At 39.0% G+C, this 18,350-nt stretch overlaps 1 protein-coding gene across 1 annotated transcript; it reads right to left on the bottom strand.

Moving 5' to 3' along the window:
* Window positions 1-447: 447 nt before the first annotated feature.
* dennd6aa (DENN/MADD domain containing 6Aa) lies at window positions 448-17,463 on the bottom strand. Its single transcript, XM_055158977.1, has 19 exons — window positions 17,101-17,463; window positions 14,988-15,026; window positions 14,874-14,916; window positions 14,273-14,385; window positions 13,995-14,075; window positions 13,639-13,744; window positions 13,178-13,257; window positions 12,996-13,055; window positions 12,780-12,835; window positions 11,726-11,848; window positions 11,533-11,628; window positions 10,649-10,743; window positions 9,561-9,626; window positions 9,371-9,435; window positions 8,421-8,510; window positions 3,156-3,319; window positions 1,981-2,083; window positions 1,419-1,493; window positions 448-875 (listed from the first exon to the last, which is right to left on the bottom strand). Exons 1-19 carry the CDS (start codon window positions 17,314-17,316, stop codon window positions 744-746), a joined length of 1,803 nt encoding a protein of 600 aa, XP_055014952.1. The 5' UTR covers window positions 17,317-17,463; the 3' UTR covers window positions 448-743.
* Between the last annotated feature and the right edge of the window lie 887 nt (window positions 17,464-18,350).

The following is an 18,350-nucleotide window of genomic DNA, read 5'->3' as shown; positions in this document are numbered from 1 at the left end:
CAATGTCTTTTTTGTGATAAAGTAAAAGAGAACTGAAGTGCATTATGTAACTTATGATGCGTCACCTGCTTGTTTCCATGGAGATATTATCGCTTTGCCTGAAATGTTCCATAGTATGACATTAGATCCATCTTGCATTTTTTCAATTACAGGTGTTTTATATTACTAAAAACATCGTGAAAGACTCTGAATATACTCTAAGTGTGAGCAGGGTTGTCTCCACCACAAATCTGACCTGTAACTTTGGCCTTGTGCTTGCAGTATTGTGTAACATTGAAGGCAGATCAATAACATCTCCATGGAAACGATCAACTGGAGGACACAGAAAAGTCACACAATGCACCTTTAAAATGGACTTGTGTTTCTACAGCACTGCTCAGGCCAAATTCCATCTGTTGCATAAATGTGAGTTAGTATGAAGTGCACTTAGTATAAAAACACCTTAAAAACATTTGGAAACTTTAGTTAAAAAATTAGCTGCAGATCTGTTAGCATGTCTCCAAAAAGACAAACAATTACCTTTTCCTATCTTAAACCTATCTGTCGATGTTTTTAAAAAGTCTCTTGGGAAAAAAAACAAAATTATATTCATTTGGAAAATTATGAACCGTTTTTTAAAATGTCCTTTCAAGTTTTATACGGTTCAGCTCCAGTCTTTAAAATAGTGAAATGCTAGAGTTTGAAGTCCATAGGCTTCTTGCTTAAATAATCCACAGAGGAGTCTGAGGGTCAAGGGTCAAGGGTCAAGGCGTCTCAGGTTTGTGTAGGATGCCCTGGAGGTCCTCGGGTAAGGCCAGGATCACCGCCTCGATGTGGGACCTCAGTTTGGACAGAGTCCCTGGTCGCACAGGCAGCTGCTCCTTTTCCGCCTGAGTCTGACAAACAAAAAAAACACACATACTGGTACTTTATCTTCAACATTCCCTGGGGGTGTGGTGCTAACTGTAGGCACTGCTCTGTCTCAGGCTTTGTTAGAATTTAATCTGAGCTTTAGTTTAATACAGTCCAATCAGAAAGACCTGACTTGGCTGGAACTACAACATGTGACCTGACTGGCCTCTTAAACAAGTCTCTTACACATTAAATTATAGTTACAATTACATTTTAACAATATTTATTTTAGCTTCCCTCATCTGTATTTAATATTACTGGACTATAGAATGTTGGGACATCGTCTGAAACCCAGAAATTTTCAGGCTTCAAGTTTAGACTTTGACAAAGTACTGATCACAATATTATAATAACAAAGAAAAAATATTAAAGGTAATAATAAATTCTAAATAAGTAGCATAAGTGGTCAGCCATTTAGGATAAAATTATTTTTGAAAATATGCAGTAAATAAACATTACTTGAAAGAGTTGAATGGTGTTGTACAGTGGTGTGTCTTTAAAGCTACAGTATGGTGCATTTTCCTCACCAGTTTCTCTTTGAGTTTTAAGACTAGGTCCACAGCCTCCACCTCTGTGTGTTTCTGAATCCTCTGCTGCAGATCCTGAACAACATACATACATTAAATATATTTTTACATTGGTGTATTTTAGTCAATAAAACAGAAGCAGATTTTTTTCACAGTCTACGGCTCGTTTCAGTTCCTGTTTGTAACCACTGAGCTTCAGCATTTCAGTACATCTTATGCTGCTTTCGAGTGCATGTTGGACAGTTTCAACATGTTTGACATTAAGCCAAAAAACTCCCCCACAAAAGTTGCTCTTGAGTGGTACTTAAAAACTAAAAAGATTTTGTCCAGATTTATAAGACTTGGCCAAACATGTTTGAGCTACACTTTTTTTACAAGGTTTCTGACAGAACTTGAATGCAATGTCATTATATTATGGCCTAATGTATTGTTTTATCTTGAAAAAATATAATACTATAATAACATTATGATCCTTTGTCTCAGAACATGGGCATTTCTGAAGAAAAGCATACTGGGTTATTTGGTTACAGTTTCATTTCTTTGCCAACAGGGGTCACTGTACCTCCTCACAGAGCGCCTCCAAATGAAGAGCCTCTAGTTTCTGCATCATCTCTCTCCTCCGACTCCTGAACCAACCGTCAAAGTTTGGGGACTTCAGGAAATGTCTGAAAGGAAAAAAATATATACATAAAAAAATACTTAAGTACTGAAACTCTAGACTTAATAATCTGTTACATAAGAGTGAGTTATTATACAGAAACAAAGGGACAGTGTCAGCAGTCACCTCCAGTCTCTCTCTCTAAAACCTTCAAATCAGGCAAGAAATCTAGGGGTAATAATGGACTCAGACTTGAACTTTAACAGCCACATCAAATCAATAACATCTGCAGCCTTTTACCATCTAAAAAACATAGCAAAAATCAAAGGTTTTCTGTCTAAATCAGACTTGGAGAAACTTATCCATGCGTTTGTCTCCAGTAGGTTAGATACTGTAATGGTCTGCTCACTGGTCTCTCCAAACGAGCTGTGAGACGCTGCAGAACATCCAGAACACTGCAGCTCGGGTCCTTACTCGAACTAGGAAGTACGAGCACATAAGTCCTGTGCTCAGATCTCTGCACTCGCTCCTGTACCTCAGAGAATAGACTTTAAAGCAGCTCTGCTTGTACAAGTCTCTCCATGGCTGAGCACCAAAGTCCATCTGTGACATGTTAGTGTCATATGAACCATCTCGCACTCTGAGACCGGCCTCCTGCTGGTGCCCAGAGTCAGGACTAAACAAGGGGAGTCAGCGTTTCAGGTTCATGCAGCTAAAACCTGGAACAGTCTTCCTGAACATGTGAGACAGACTCTTCTGTGACGCTATTTAAATCCAGGCTCAAAACATTTCTGTTTAACTGTGCATATAACTGAAAGGTTTTCATTCCGCACTCTTCTCTCCAATTTATGTCTCTCTTTTTTAATTTTAATCTTCATGATTATTTATGTTTTGATTTGTTTTTATTATGATTTTAATGTATTTCTTATTCTGTAAAGCACTTTGAATTACACTTTGTGTACGAATTGTGCTATACAAATAAACTTGCCTTGCCTTGCCTTGTAGGGAGTATTATCTCACATCAGGCTTAGTTGTTGTAAAGTTGTATAGAGTATGGCAACACCTGGTAACACCTCCAAGGAGACAAGGAGGTGGCCAAAAGGTTACATAGTACACCTTTAATTGTGTGTCTATCCCACCTGTATAGGCCGATCCAGTCCCCCTTGGTCCTGGAGGTGAGCTGGGGTCCGGCCTTCTCTAGGGTCTTCATGAAGTCCTGCTGAACGAAGGGTCTGAGCTGTGGGGGGCTTTTCCACGGACTGATGGACTTCTGCAGAGGCATCAGTGATGCCACGTACCGCTCCTGTTTACAATCATCAAGAAAATGTAGAATAATTTTGATTCAGGAAATGCGTCACCTTGTGTCACCGATTAAGAAAAGAAAATTGGAGAATGGAGTAAGTACAGAGCAGTGGGTGTGTGGCGATGGCTGTAACAACAGGGACTAAACGGCAATATAGAGTCTTTAAAAGAAGCGATTAAAGATTGCTCAAATATGCATAAATAACTCTAAATACAACTTTGAGAGGGTAACTGAGAAGGGGAAACAACTGCAACATGGTTAAAATCTTTGAAGCTGATTATGAATAATAGGTCTGCTTTAAGAAGGAGGTATGTTATAATGAGCTTCCTTCATCAAAGGTTCCTTCATGCCTGGAGTAGAGTTTACAAATCACATCATACTATGGTACTTAAATTATAGGGTGCATATAATTGAAAAGTAATACTCTGGTTCACCTCTAGAGATCATTTTGAGAAATACGCTATAAAATTATTTTTATTCCAGGCTAAATGCTGAAATGGAAGAATAGTCTCACCTAGGGATGGGCATTCGACGAAATTTTCTTAATCGATCGTCGGAAGAATTAACGATCGATTATCGATTAATCATTAACGTTTTTATATTAAAATGATCATCATTATTATTACTATCTACACAAGTAATCTGCATAAATAAATTCAACTTTACGACATATAAACCGTAACGACTCTAGAGCCACATCAATCCGTTTTAGATTGTATTGTGTTTAAATCTCTCGCTCTAAAACCTTCAAATCAGGCAAGAAATCTAGGGGTAATAATGGACTCAGACTTGAACTTTAACAGTCACATAAAATCAATAACATCTGCAGCCTTTTACCATCTAAAAAACATAGCAAAAATCAAAGGTTTACTGTCTAAAGCAGACTTGGAGAAACTTATCCATGCATTTGTCTCCAGTAGGTTAGACTACTGTAATGGTCTGCTCACTGGTCTCTCCAAACGAGCTGTGAGACAGCTGCAGAACATCCAGAATGCTGCAGCTCGGGTCCTTACTCGAACTAGGAAGTACGAGCACATAAGTCCTGTGCTCAGGTCTCTGCACTGGCTTCCTGTGCCTCAGAGAATAGACTTTAAAGCAGCTCTGCTTGTGTACAAGTCTCTCCATGGCCGAGCACCAAAGTACATCTGTGACATGTTAGTGTCATATGAACCATCTCGCACTCTGAGGACCTCAGGGACCGGCCTCCTGCTGGTGCCCAGAGTCAGAACTAAACAAGGGGAGTCAGCGTTTCAGGTTCATGCAGCTAAAACCTGGAACAGTCTTCCTGAACATGTGAGACAGACCTCTTCTGTGACGCTGTTTAAATCCAGACTCAAAACATTTCTGTTTAACTGTGCATATAACTGAAAGGTTTTCATTCCGCACTCTTCTCTCCAATTTATGTCTCTCTTTTTTAATTTTATTCTTCATGATTATTTATGTTTTGATTTGTTTTTATTATGATTTTAATGTATTTCTTATTCTGTAAAGCACTTTGAATTACTTTGTGTACGAATTGTGCTATACAAATAAACTTGCCTTGCCTTGCCTTTAAATCAGTTTTGCGCAACTCTCACAGAAACGAAACTTAAAACCGCATCGCTAATTTGCATAAACTAAGCGAAGATAAAAATACAGCTCTTGTGCGCAGATGCGGTCAACTTCTGTCGGATTAAAAGACACAACTCAGGTGAATACAGGTTAGTGTGACCAGATTTGCATTAGTTAAAACCAGGACACCGTACGGGGGGTCGGAGGTGGGGACTCGTCATCGACATTGCGCGACTCTCACCTGGCAAAGCTTTTTCCCACTGGACACCGAAACATATGTGCTGCTTTATACACTGTGCACATGGACTCACACTTGTCCCGAACGGAAAGCGTGGAATTTTTTTTTTTTTTGTACAAGTCATCGTTGCACATCGTTCGCATTTGCACTTCAGTAAGTTGCAGACTGACCGACTGTTTGTGTCTCGATCCTTCTGATGCAGAGAGACACATGTACGGACTAGAGGTGAGATCGAGCCTAAAAAATCCAGCCCGACCCGACCCGGCCCGCGGGTATTAAAACCCGACCCGGCCCGGCCCGAGCCCGACCAATTAACTTGATTTGCAGGCCCGAGCCCGAAGCAAACCCGAAATGTCATATTTTATTTGTGAGGACTCGGGAGGAGGAGGGTGATTTATAAATAGGAACATTTTCAGGAACACGGTTTTTTAATTAAAAAAAAAAATCACACTATAGGCCCCTAACGTAAGAACAGGCCTGCTGTAAAGACTAATTTAACATAATATATAAATAAATAAGCTAGATAAAATACGTTACTAATTTAAATAAATAAGAACAAAAATAATGTGTGAAGACCATTATTAAAAAAATAAAGAACCAAACAAAGTTAAACATGTGCAAAAATAAGCCTACTAATAATTACAAATAACTCAAACAAGAAAAAAAACAAGAAAAACACTATCATGTTTAAATAAAATGCAAAAGCTTAGTGAATGTATAATACAATAAATGTCAAACATGAACAAACAAATATACGTTACAAATTGTGCAAAACATAAACAGAATAACAGAGTTTAAGATGCTGCCTGGCCTTGCCTATAGTCTGCAAATTGCGGCCTCGTGTCCTGCTCTTTACTCCTGTGAAATAAGGGAAATAATTATAGCCACAGATAAAAATTAAAAAGGCAATTTGAACAGCAGGATTTTATTGCATTGTTTATATTTTGTGGTCGTCATGCAGGAATAAGATTGCGTCCACTGTGCCAGGTTTCAGTGAAGTTCTCCGCTGATCTATCGTGCGGCCAGCTGCGCTAAAAACTCGCTCACTGCTGCTGCTGCTTGCGGGTATGCACAACACTGATCTTGCTAACTTGGCTAGCTTCGGGTATATACTGGAGTTTATTCTCCACCAGCCAAGCAAATCTCGGTCATCAGCCATGGCATGCCTTTGACTAATGTACATGTTAACCTCATCTCGAACAGGAGCATCATTGTCATCATCCGCGTTTTCCCACTCTGCGAAAAAAGAACTTCTTCTTCGTTTTGATGCAGGTTGAGAAAGGGTGCTGGTGTGCGCCTCGTCCTCCTCGTTTTCAAAAGATGTAGTGGTGACTTCTCCTCCTTCATCTTCTTCCAGGAGTGTGCAGACATGTGCATGCACCTCTGACACCTCTGTCGGTGTCATCATTTTGAGTTTGTTGAAGGTAGGCCACAGGAACAGTGCAACTTTGTGCAACATATGTATTTTGATTTTTTGCTCCAAAAGTTCAGAATGCCTGTGGCGCACAAACGCCTGCTGAGGATTATCCGTAGAACTGGGTTGGCAGTGCTTTTTTACCTTCTCATTCCAGAGGCAAACTAGATTCAGTGTGGTATATTTATCTCCTTCCAATTCTCGTTGTGCTGCATAGAAAGGCTCTAGAAAGGAGATCAAAAAATCTAACAGATCTGGCGCAATGTTGTCCATGCGCTCCTCCTCTCCGCGTGACTGCAGCTTCTCACACAACTCACTATATATCTCGCGCAGACTTGAGCGTCAAATAAACTGTGCTGAATCTGGTTTCGCCCATCTGGAGCACTGTTTTTGATAGTTGTGCTGCCAAACCAGATTGCTTGATGAAACGGACAACACTCTTGGCTGCACTAATGGTTTCTCCAATGTCTGGGGCGTTTGCAGACAGTGCGTCCTTGTCCAGCCCACGGTGAAGTACAGTGTTGATCGCATGGTCAAGGCAGGAGAGGCGCTTGTAAGGCTCCAAAGCTTTCACGATGTTACTGCCCTGATCTGTAACCCACACTATTCTGGATAAAGATGAAGGTTCTAAACCAAATCTATTCACCAGAAGCTGGACCAGTTCTCTTCTTATATTCTTCCCCGTTTTGGCGTCTTCTGCTGGAAATACAGCAGTGGTGAGGGTTTTTCCAACCAAGTTGAATTCCGTTTCAGTAAAGTGACAAGTTATTGCAATATAACTCATCTTTCTATAATCATCCGTCCACATATCGGTACTCATGGCCACGTCACAGCCACTTGCCAGAGATTTCTTTACCCGCTCAATTAACAAGCTCCTTTTTACCTCAGCCTTCTCGGTGCACGCCTTTGACACTGTGGTGTAGTGGGGCAGGACTGAGTCGACAGGTACGCGGCCAAAAGTTGACCCAACATTGATCAGTTCTTGGGCCAGACTTTTGAAACCTTCGCCACTAACTACTGAAAATGGTCTAAGGTCCTGACAGCAAAAGTCCACGCACTTGTCTGTGATGGCCTGCTTAGCGCGAAGAGAAGGGGCGGTCTTTGAAACAAATGATAATATAGATGTTTGACGATCATCACTTTTGCCAGTACAGCTGTTTAAATGCCTGCTCAGCGTCGAGGTGCCAGTCTTTTTGCTCTCGTATGAAAGCAAAGCGCCACATTGACTACATTCAGCGAAGCCAACGCAAGTTTCTGTAGCATTTTCAACAATCAATTTGAAGCTTTTCCACACCTCACTCTTACCGGTGCGTGTTTGTCTTTTCAGTTCTCCTGCCGTTAGTTTATCCTTAACTTCTTGCTCCTCCATATTGGGGATACCAGGTCAAAATAGATGCAGACTTGCGGAGGGGAAGATTATTAAATTAAGAGGGGGCGTTCACGTGCGCAGAGCTCTGGCTCTGCGGCTCCTGTTTAGTAGTTAAATAGCAATTACATTACATTACTTCTCTGTTTTATCCAAATTATTAATTTTATAACAAGTATTCCTTAGTTTAGTATCCACACATCGTTTTAGTATACATTTTATAAACATATATTTATTTGAAAAAAAGTCAGCGAGAGAGAAGCCTGAGCCCGACCCGACCCGAAGTAATGACTGACATTTTAGGCCCGAAATTCGGGTCGGGTCGGGCTCGGGCTTGGGCTCGGTCTTAAGATCTTACCTCTAGTACGGACTCATGTTTGGGCACGCTACGCTACGCACATTCGGTTTGTCGATTAAAATGAACGTAATCGATGAAATTCTTAATGATCAATTATCGATTAATCGACTAATCATGCCCATCCCTAGTCTCACCCACTGACCTCCGTTTATAAACCCATGTGACAGTTTTTACCAGGGGGATGATGAAGCTCTGTGTCAGCTCCAGGAAATATCGTCTGAGAATGGCATTCTGAGCTGCCGATGGTCTCTTCTGGTTCACACCCTGAAAACAAAAACACTTTACTAGGCCTGGGACGATATATAGAAATCTAGCGTGATGATTATCAGCAACAACTTAATGCAGAAAAGCGTTTAAAAATTGTATAGAGGATTTTTTTAGGGACGTGAAATACAGCGACAGTCCTTTTTCAAATGTTGTGCATGCCTGACACCACCTTCCTCCTCCACAGCTCCCTCAGTAGAACCATCTCCTCCCGCCTCCTTACTCTAGATAATAATAATAATACTCTAGCTAATAATAATAATAATAATAATTTTGCGGCCGAAGCGTCAGTTTTTAGACCCTTTGTCTGCTTCATTTGCGCCGTCGCTGGAAGGAATCTCCAAGAATCCCCTCAGTTTGTCTTTGCTCCTTTTCCCCTTCTCTTCTTCTTTCAGCGACCTCAAAAAAGGACTTTCTTTTGAGGCGAACTGGTCGTGGATTCTTATCCGCCATCGCAACTTTGTGCGAATTGCGAGGAAGCGACAGTTTGAAAAAGCCTCTAAGAACCGCTGCATAAACCACGTAATCCCTGCACACTGGCGAGTCAGTTACACTAGAAACGTAGGGAGTTTGATTGACAACCTAACAGCCAATAGAAAATGAGGGAGCCTCATTGTCTATTGGCTGATGTTTATCTGGCCTCACTACGTCCACAGTTGATAAATTTTCTTTTTTTTTTGGTCATCATAATTACAGGGCTGCTGCATCTCTAATGGTATTTTAAACTTTCACTGACAATTTGAAACAAAAACAAAAAATCCTCCATACAACCTTTAATGGACACTCCACCAGAAAGCTACGTAATGCTCCTTTTAAATCTGGTACAGACCCTTTAAAAAAACTAAAAATAAAAAGTTCACCTTCTGAAGCTGCTTGATGATCTCTTCATCCTTGTTCAGGTAGGGTTTATACGCAGTGTACACTCCTGCATCAGACCAGGATATACAATACAGTTAGAGGCCAAGCAGCACCCTCTAGTGGAGCGATGGAGAACTACCAGGAACTGAAATAGTGCTGTAAATAAGATATGTTTTTTTTATATATATTTACCGGGTTTAGAGTCCAGAGTTTTGAGATTCTTCAGTTTCTTCACTTTCATTTGTTTGGCCATTTCACCTTCAACACAACACACAGCTTAAGGTGAGCTGCAAGTATTGTAGTCATGATTCAAAAATTTCAATCTTGATTTTGATACTAAGGAAAAGGACTTGATACTCAATACAAATTCCAATACCACAATAATAATAAAAGACAAGAGAATGTGATTTTCAACATTAAATGGTAGTACTTTCTTTTATTTTATCATGTGGTTTTATATGTGTGTCCCTCAGTGGTCCAGGTAGGTTCCATAGTGAAACATGGGCATATACTCGTTTAGTATTGAATTTTTTTTAGTATCGATACATGCTCAAATGAGGATATAGTTTTGATACTAGTTTTAGTATCTGTTAGCATCTGGTTTCCGATACTTTTGACAACTCTAGTCTACAAGTAGTGAAAAGAAAATGTGTGTACCATGTCATAGCGCAGCAATTAAGTATTATTATTATTATATTATTATTATTATTCATTAAAATCAGAAATTGTTTATACTTTTTTGACATGTTGACTGAATAATGTAGATATAAAACTACACGGAAAATGCTACAAATTAATTAGGTCTATAAGAGTGTCATTATTATCCTGGTATTGTATTTAGGGATGTAACAATAACTGAAAAATCATGATACTGAACCACCAAAAGTCTTGCATTAATCTCGTGGGCCGTCACATTATATCGAATAACAAGTCTTTTTGCTTCAATTCATTCTTTCAGTGCAGCAATAGAGGGAACTACATAAACCATGATCCTTTGCAATTTCAGTGCAGACTACATGAAGAAATAACTGTTATTAAGCACTTTTAAATCTTTAATTCTTCGTAATAGAACAGCACTAAAGGCTTATTAGCTATGGCTTGTTAGCCTCCACAAAATATCATAATAAATATCATATCATGAGTTGGATATCGTGAAAATATCATACCGGGAGATTTGAATACCTTTACATCCCCATACATTTGGTATTGAGTATCAAATCTATTGCTTAGTATCAAAATGGAGTTTGATATTTTAGTATGGCAACAGCACTAGTCTGTACCTGCTTGTTTCATGTCGCCAATCCGGATGATGTGAGGCCAGTGCTGTAGAGTTTTGGCGAAGAACGGATTTGTGACTCCCAGAATCACAGACGGACTGAAAATACAAGAAGGGACGGAAATGAAAAAGACTAATTTTGGCTTATTTTTGTGCTGCAGTTTGGCAGTTACCATATTTTACAGGCTATTAGGCGCTCTGGATTATAAGATGCACTGTCATTAAATGGTCAATTTTCTACCTTTTTTCACAAATAAAACACACCGGACTTTAAAAGAAACACAACAGTTGGATGGGTCAGTGGGACTTTGTTTGGATCGTGACTCTGGACTTTGTTCAGTTGTGGCGTGTATGGAGGGTGTTGTCTGGGACTGCTGGATTGTTGGCGTGTTCGCAGTGACTCAGTTGTTCAGTTGTGGCTCAGAAAGGCACATTGCACTCGCTTTTTCGGTTCATTCCTTCGTTCCGTTCCATTTCCGTACTTTTAAAAAACTTAATATTACTCAAATAAAACATAAAGCCTGCCACATACTACAGGAATTTTGAGTGAAAAGTGTTTTAAGTGGCCACACAAACAGAAGACACGTTCCTCTCCCTGTCAATCATGCCAGTCAGAATCAGATATACTCCAAACTAAATAATTTCAAATAATTTCGATTGTGGATCAATAAAGTTTGTCTAAGTTTAAGTCTAAGTCTAACAAAACAAACTAAATGTCTCATGTAAAGTATTGTAAAGTAAAGTATTGTAAGAGTGTGTAGTTTTGTCTTGATAGGATTGTGACCACTAGAGCATTAGACATATATGCTGCACAAATCTCATAATTATCCTGTGTGGGGTTAGTTCTGGTTTAGTGCTGGTTTGGTGCCAGTCATGAGCCAAACTCACGGCGCCTGTGTCCTGGTGGTGTACTCTTTAAACTCGCTGTCGTGGATGGTGAAGTAGGGCCTGAAGTCACTGCAGTATCTGAGAGGAGAGATACAGCTGCACACACAGACAAGAGGGACAGTTTAACAGTTTAATATGCGCTCACTATATAATAATGCATAATAATATTCTGTGTTAATGTTGAACTACAGACCTGACCAGAGCCAAAACTGTGTCTGAGGACTCAGCCGGAGATGGAGCCATCACCACTAACGCTTCCCCAAGAAGAACCAGCTCCCATAACATCTGGATGTGGAAAAACACGGGGTAGAAACATCTGTAAAAGAATTTAAGCATTAAAGAAGACATAATGTGCGTGTCTGCTATACAGCTATAATCTGTGACACCAGATAGTTTGTACATTTTAACATATTTTAATATCTTAATATTCACCTAAAATGACTTAATAAAAGAAACAAGTCCGCTGATTTCTGCATTGAAAATTTGGGAACCGACATCACCATAAATGTCATTAAAACAAAGAGTCAGCACCTCCAATGGATAGTAGCAGTTCACACTAGTGAGCATTTGTACCAAAGACGCTAAAATTATAGAATGAAGTACAGAGCAGTGGGTTGTTCGTCAAAATGCTTTAAGTGAAATTGTTTCTTAAAGCAGACCTATTATTGTTTACATCCCAGGCCCGCTGTACGTGGTCCAGTCAGCCAAGCAAAAGCATGCACTAACAGAATAGTACAGTAATATTGTAATAGTAATTATATATTTTTTGGAGAAAAATTTTGATTTGGCAGATTAAGCACCCGTCAGGGGCCTGAATAATGATTGACTCAGGCACAGTTCCCACTCAGTACAGTCGAACAGGCCTAGCTAACAAACAGAAACTGTAAACATGTAGGTGTGTTAGATTCAGAGTAGTTTCACTGTAGTTAGCTCCTCCCTTCAGGCAGATATAAGACAGTGTCCACCAGGATCTGACCAGAACGGAAGAAGCAGCTTAGATGAGCTGTGAAATGTATTAGATTTAAAAAAATTAAATTCTGTCCAGTTGACAGAATTGAATTTCTGTGCTACAGATTAAGATGTGTCATGTTAAATAGTACAGGCTACACATGTGTGTTGTCCTTAAGTTGGTAAACTTTGAATGTAGGGTTGTATTTGCTTTAAAAGGAAAATTAACTCGAAAGTGGGTACTTTAAGTCTATGTTTATTTATAAGATATCAACTGTGACAAATGATATGAGCCCAACCTGAAAAGGTCCACTTCATGAATGGTCGGGAGAACAATAGAAACAGAACTGTCACTCTGAAACAAAACAAAGAAGACTGTATAAATAAATAATAATGTTCTGATTTTTCATCATCATCAAAGTATCACAGACTCAGACAATTAAAAAAAACTCCTCTAAACACAAATCCCACTCCAGCTCTTCAGATCCTACTCATCATATATTTAAATCTTTTACCTGTGCAGACTGGACGAGCTGTGAGGTCCCTGGTTTGTCATAACACGTTGGGATTCGAACCTGGAAAAGACACAAACCCAAAAGAGAAATCTGAGGAACGAAGCATTCTTTGATTCTGAGTGACTCATCCAGAGATGGATGAGGCGTTCACGTGCTGGGACAGGTCTGGGAAAAGTCAGCACCTTAATGACGACTCCCATGATGGGGAGGGTAAGGACTCGGCCAGGGTGAGGTGTGGGCCAGCGGTCGATGTCATTACACGCTGAAAATAAGAACAATAGATGTTAAAGAATATATATAAAGCATAAAAACACATTTTAAGTTTGCTTGGATATTTTTTCTTATCTTTTTCTACACAGAAGTGCTAAAGAATGTTAAAAGTTCAAGACCCCTCAGTGTTCAGAACATAGGACAATTTCACTGCTTTTAGCTTTTAAAATCCATGGGGAGGGAGTTGGACTATCTTGTCCTTTTCACTTTTCTTGTTATTGTGAGTTAACATGAAAAGTAAAAGCCTGGATGAAAAGAGGACATGTGTTTTTGCTAACACTTGACATAAGTAAGAAATTCACAATTTGATATTATTTGTAAAATTGTCCCAAGACAAATCCCAATATTTAGCAGAACAGTTGAAAGCACTGACCGGCCTCCAGACAGGGCTCCTGCTTCTCAAAATACTCTGGGGCCAAGATCTTCAGCAGAGAGTGGAAGAAGGTGACATACGGGAGCTTAGAGATCAGCACCAGAGACTGAAATAGGAAATATACAATAATTATTAGGTTTTAAATGTGTTTTTGGTTTTAAAAGGACCAATATTATGAATCATTATGGCTCATTTTCTGACACATTGCAAGCATAGCTGCTTTATCATTTCTATACGCATCAAAAACATAACTAATTTCTGTGCCAATATTACCAAGTGGGCACAGGGTGGTTAAAGCTCAACAAGTCTTTACACAATATCTTTAAAGCACCTGAACACCAAAGTGCCTGCCTCACCTTCTGGAAGTATCCTCTCTTCAGAGACTTGTCTCGAACTTGTCTGAAGTAAACGTAACCATAATAGTGGCCCTGTTCCCTCTGGAACACACAAAACAAAAGCATAAAAACAGCTTTAAACATTTTCACCTATTAAATGAGTTTAATACAAATGATACAATATCCAGTTAGTGCTGTGACAAGGCAATGTTTTGGGACTGAGGGACTGAGACATTATTATTATTATTACTATTATTATTTTATTTTTTTTAAATAATTATTATTATCCACATCCAAACCTTGAGACACGGTGGTGCGTCGCGGTCTGCATTCTCCAGGAAGCAGCCCATAGAGGACTTCCTGTTGGAGCCCTGACGGAAACGGAAACAGAACTGTGTGTCGCCGAGGCAACCTGCGGAGATGGTGATGTAAGGGATACGGTTACTGCGGCAACCATCACAAACATCTGCATACACTGTCAGAATGCGGATTTGTTGTCCAAGTTTACAGTATTATATGCACCACTCTTCATCTGAAATGATTAATTATTATTGTTGATATTGACTGATACTGATACTTTCTAATAAAATGGTATTGGTATTTAACAGGAAATCTAAGGACTAAGCCAGGACAAAGATTTACATAGTTTCATACAAAATTAACTACATCTTAAAACAGTAAAAAAAAAAAATATATATATATATATATTCTTTACTTTTACAATAATTCTTAATCTCAGATGAATCATTCAAATGCTTTACAGTTTTCCTAAAAACAGGAAATTGCAGAAGAAGGAAGGAGGAAGTTCATTGTACATTTTGGAGTGTAACCTTCACTCAACAGTTCTGACTCAAGGTGTGTTTAAGGGCAAAAGGAGAGTAGGAATTATGGGTGTCTCACCTGAGTTTGAGTCTGGAAATGACAGGTAGCAGATACTCGTTTTCTGTGGGTTTAAAAAGGAGTCAATTAAAATATGGTTTCAGTTTGTTTTGGTTGTAAAAGTGCAGTACTCACCTCTTTCTCTGACAGTTTGGAGTGATGAGGGTAGATCACCTACAAAGATAAATAAGGTCACATTTATTTAAGGCAGGGTTGTGCAGCAAACCTTTTTTTTTTGCACAAACTGGACAACTATAATTGTAATTGATTTTAATCAAAGTCAGAGCAGGGACAGCTCGTCTTTACATTTTCATTCTTATCATAGCCTATTATTTGAGAAATTGTAAACTGCCTTACATTGTATTTATATAGATATCTCAATGTAATTGCACAATAAATGTGTTTCATAATAATCCTTGATTTTCACGATTTTGCAATTTAAAAAAAAAATCTCCATTATTAAAAACCTGAATTAATCAAAATAATTTGATGAATTACCTAGCCCTAGTTTAAAGTCTGTCTCCTGACACATTCTCAAGGGGCCATTTATTAAATAAATAAAACTATGTTGCCAACAGCTTCAAATATACTGAGATTATCAGTAGATGGTGTTTGTTGTAAAAAATGTGGAGCAACTATTGAGTAGAAAAACTTCATCACTTTTGATTGCAAACCATAAGATCCACAAGTAGATTAAATAAATACAACAGTTGGTAACCACAAAACCTCTGTTCATTTTCTCTTTACCACTGAAACAAACTGCATGGTTAACTAAAGATTAAAAGATGGTCACATTAAGATATGAAATTAAAGACCTAGTTAGAAAATTTTAAGAAATTAAAGAAAATAATATAAATATATTAAAAAATATACGTAATACTTGTACTTGTACTATGGTCAAAATTAATTTGATCTTTAGAGGGTTAAATAAATAACTTTTCTGACTAATTATAGAAACAATCTAACGACTAAGGAGTCTCATTCTGCTGTTTTTTATTGCAGCTCATGTTTATAGAATAGTTTTTGAGTAAAATTCTGCTTTACAATTTTTGTGTCAGTGGCATAAATTTGTTTCAATATTACCATTTATTGTCTGTATTTTCTTCACTGATATATCACACTTCAAAAAAATCATATCATGACAGACCTAATAAAAAGTCTTAAGATATCTGGTTAATAGTGAATGCTGTCTTTCCCAATTTGTAATAGCCAAAACCAGAGCTGTGATCACTGCAGAATCCAAGACCATGAATTAGATCTTTTGTCTGTAACTGATCTGTCCCACACATTTTTCATTCATCATACCTCTCAGTAAAGACATAATAATACAAAGCATTTTAGAACACCGTTTGCTAAAAAAGAGGAGTCTGACCCAAGTAAATGTTCCCTGATTGGTGCAAATCAGCTAGTTTTTCTGCTGCTATTATTAAGTGTAATACTGGCAACATTGGGGACAAATAAATACTATCCACATTTATGACAGATGGATTACAAATAGGACAATTTAAAGGTGCGGTGTTTAACTGTTTGGTTGGAGGTTTGTCGCTGTCTCTTGCTCTCCCTGGAATGTTCCACAGTGTGACATTAAACAGCTCTACCTCACATGTATTCAATTACTGGTACAGGTGGTTTCATAGCTCAAAAATACCAGGAAAAACAGGCATTCTGACTGTGAGCGGGGTCGCCTCTCCACAGATCTGACTTGTAATTGGTCTGGTTTGATCTCCATGAAGATAGAAAGGTTTATGATAGATATGATTTAACGACATTGTGAAACATTCCAGACAAAGCAAAAACAACTCCATGGAGAAAAGCATGTGACGGACCCTCCACAGCAAAAGTGCACCTTTAAATTGTTCCAGTTATTACATGCATCACAGTGGAAAGATTATTGATAAATTACAACTTTTAAGGGTCCTTAGCTTATGACCCAGTTTCACTTCTTTCACGCTTGTTCCGCTACATTAGCCAGATGTCTTCAAACACATTTACTCAAGGCAGTTTTGTGTGACAGTTTTAGTTCTGAACCATAAGAGAGGGAATTGTGGCGCTAAGTGAAAGCTAAGTCCAATCTTATGCATTTAGAAGTTTAAATGAACAGTTAGCACTTAAGAGTTTAATACAATAGTAAGTTCAGTATAAACCCCGTGGGGACTGGAGTTGTGACCCCAGACAAAGCCACAGGTTCAGTAGGAGCAGTGGTCCTGTTCACCCCGTGACAGAAGCTCATCCCCGGGGTCGGCCTCACCTCCACGGCCTGCCCCAGCTCCAGGTCGAAGCCCACCACGCAGATGCAGTGGAGCCAGGCGGAGAAACGGTCCCACGGGAGCAGCACGGCCTCCAGCGGCTCGTCCTCCGCTCCGGGGCCCACGGGCAGCGTTATCTCCTCCGCCGGGGAGATGCTAGCGTCCTCGTCCAAGTCCTCCGGCTCCTCCAGCAGCTCCTCCGGGCCTTGGAGAGCCATGAGGCCGGCCCCACAGTCGACTCAGGCTGGGGGAAAGTTTCTTCAACCTCCGGGCGACGGATCCGAGGAGTTTGTGGAGTTTTTTTCGCACAGTTTGCGCTGTTTTCTCGCCACAACAAAAAGAGAAGAGGCAAGAGCAGCTAGCGCTCAGCGTAAAACCGGGCTACGTCACACGTACAAGGTCTACGTAATCACGCAGCCTTCAGTCACAAGTTTTTAATTATTTTTTTATTGATTTATTTTTTTGTCCGATGTATTTATGTTGTATTTTAAGCGTTCATGTCATATTACTCTTAATATTACATTTTTGTGCAGAGAGAAACTTTAAAATATAACTTTATTTACAGACCAAGCAGTACACAGATAGACACACACCCACAATACACTACATTCATATATAACCCAGCGTACACACACACACACATTCATAAAAAAAGAAAGAAAAGTAAAGAAAGAAAGTAAAAGAAAAAACGGCCTACCAATCAGTCAATCAGACTTTATTTCAGAGTCCAATGGGTCCATATTGAACATTTACAAACTGAAAGAAGAAAAACAAAACAGTAATAATGGTCTGCCAGTTTTACAAGATTAGACTTTGACTTTATTGATCCGCAATTACACGGACACAGTAGTTCACACATCACATTATATTATAATGAAGAAAGTCCTCAGTTTTAGTCACAGAATATTCCAAAATTTGTTAAGTGTTAATCGTTTCAATAGTCTAATTAGAGTGCATCTAAATAGGCTTTGTATCCAGGCAAAATCCACCACCTATTCCAACACATACAAAACAGAGACTCCCTACATGGAGAAAATAATCCTATTGTGCAGTCAAAAGTAACTATCTTAAATTTAAGTAACAAAGTGAAGTGTAATTTATAAAGTCGGAATCTGGAAACCGGAAAAGTGACTATTAAATTAACTATCATTAAACTTAATTATTTAGCATCTACTTGCTTACTAATGGGATCAATAAGCAAGTGTGCAAAACAGATTAACCCTGGCTCAAAAGGACACCCTAAATCTTTTAT

Source organism: Boleophthalmus pectinirostris, unplaced genomic scaffold (genome assembly GCF_026225935.1).
Source record: "Boleophthalmus pectinirostris isolate CB_2022bp ecotype Guang Dong unplaced genomic scaffold, ASM2622593v1 HiC_scaffold_23, whole genome shotgun sequence".
Lineage (NCBI taxonomy): Eukaryota > Metazoa > Chordata > Actinopteri > Gobiiformes > Gobiidae > Boleophthalmus > Boleophthalmus pectinirostris.
This window is presented reverse-complemented; position numbering and strand designations above follow the sequence as displayed.

Excerpts from the sequence above, each read along its gene's own strand:
- dennd6aa (XM_055158977.1), bottom strand. The coding sequence starts at position 17,316 with ATGGCTCTCCAAGGCCCGGAGGAGCTGCTGGAGGAGCCGGAGGACTTG. Across the intron at positions 13,056-13,177 it reads TCATGGGAGTCGTCATTAAG|GTTCGAATCCCAACGTGTTA; the intron begins GTGCTGACTTTT and ends TGTCTTTTCCAG. Across the intron at positions 11,629-11,725 it reads ACAGTTTTGGCTCTGGTCAG|CTGTATCTCTCCTCTCAGAT; the intron begins GTCTGTAGTTCA and ends CTGTGTGTGCAG.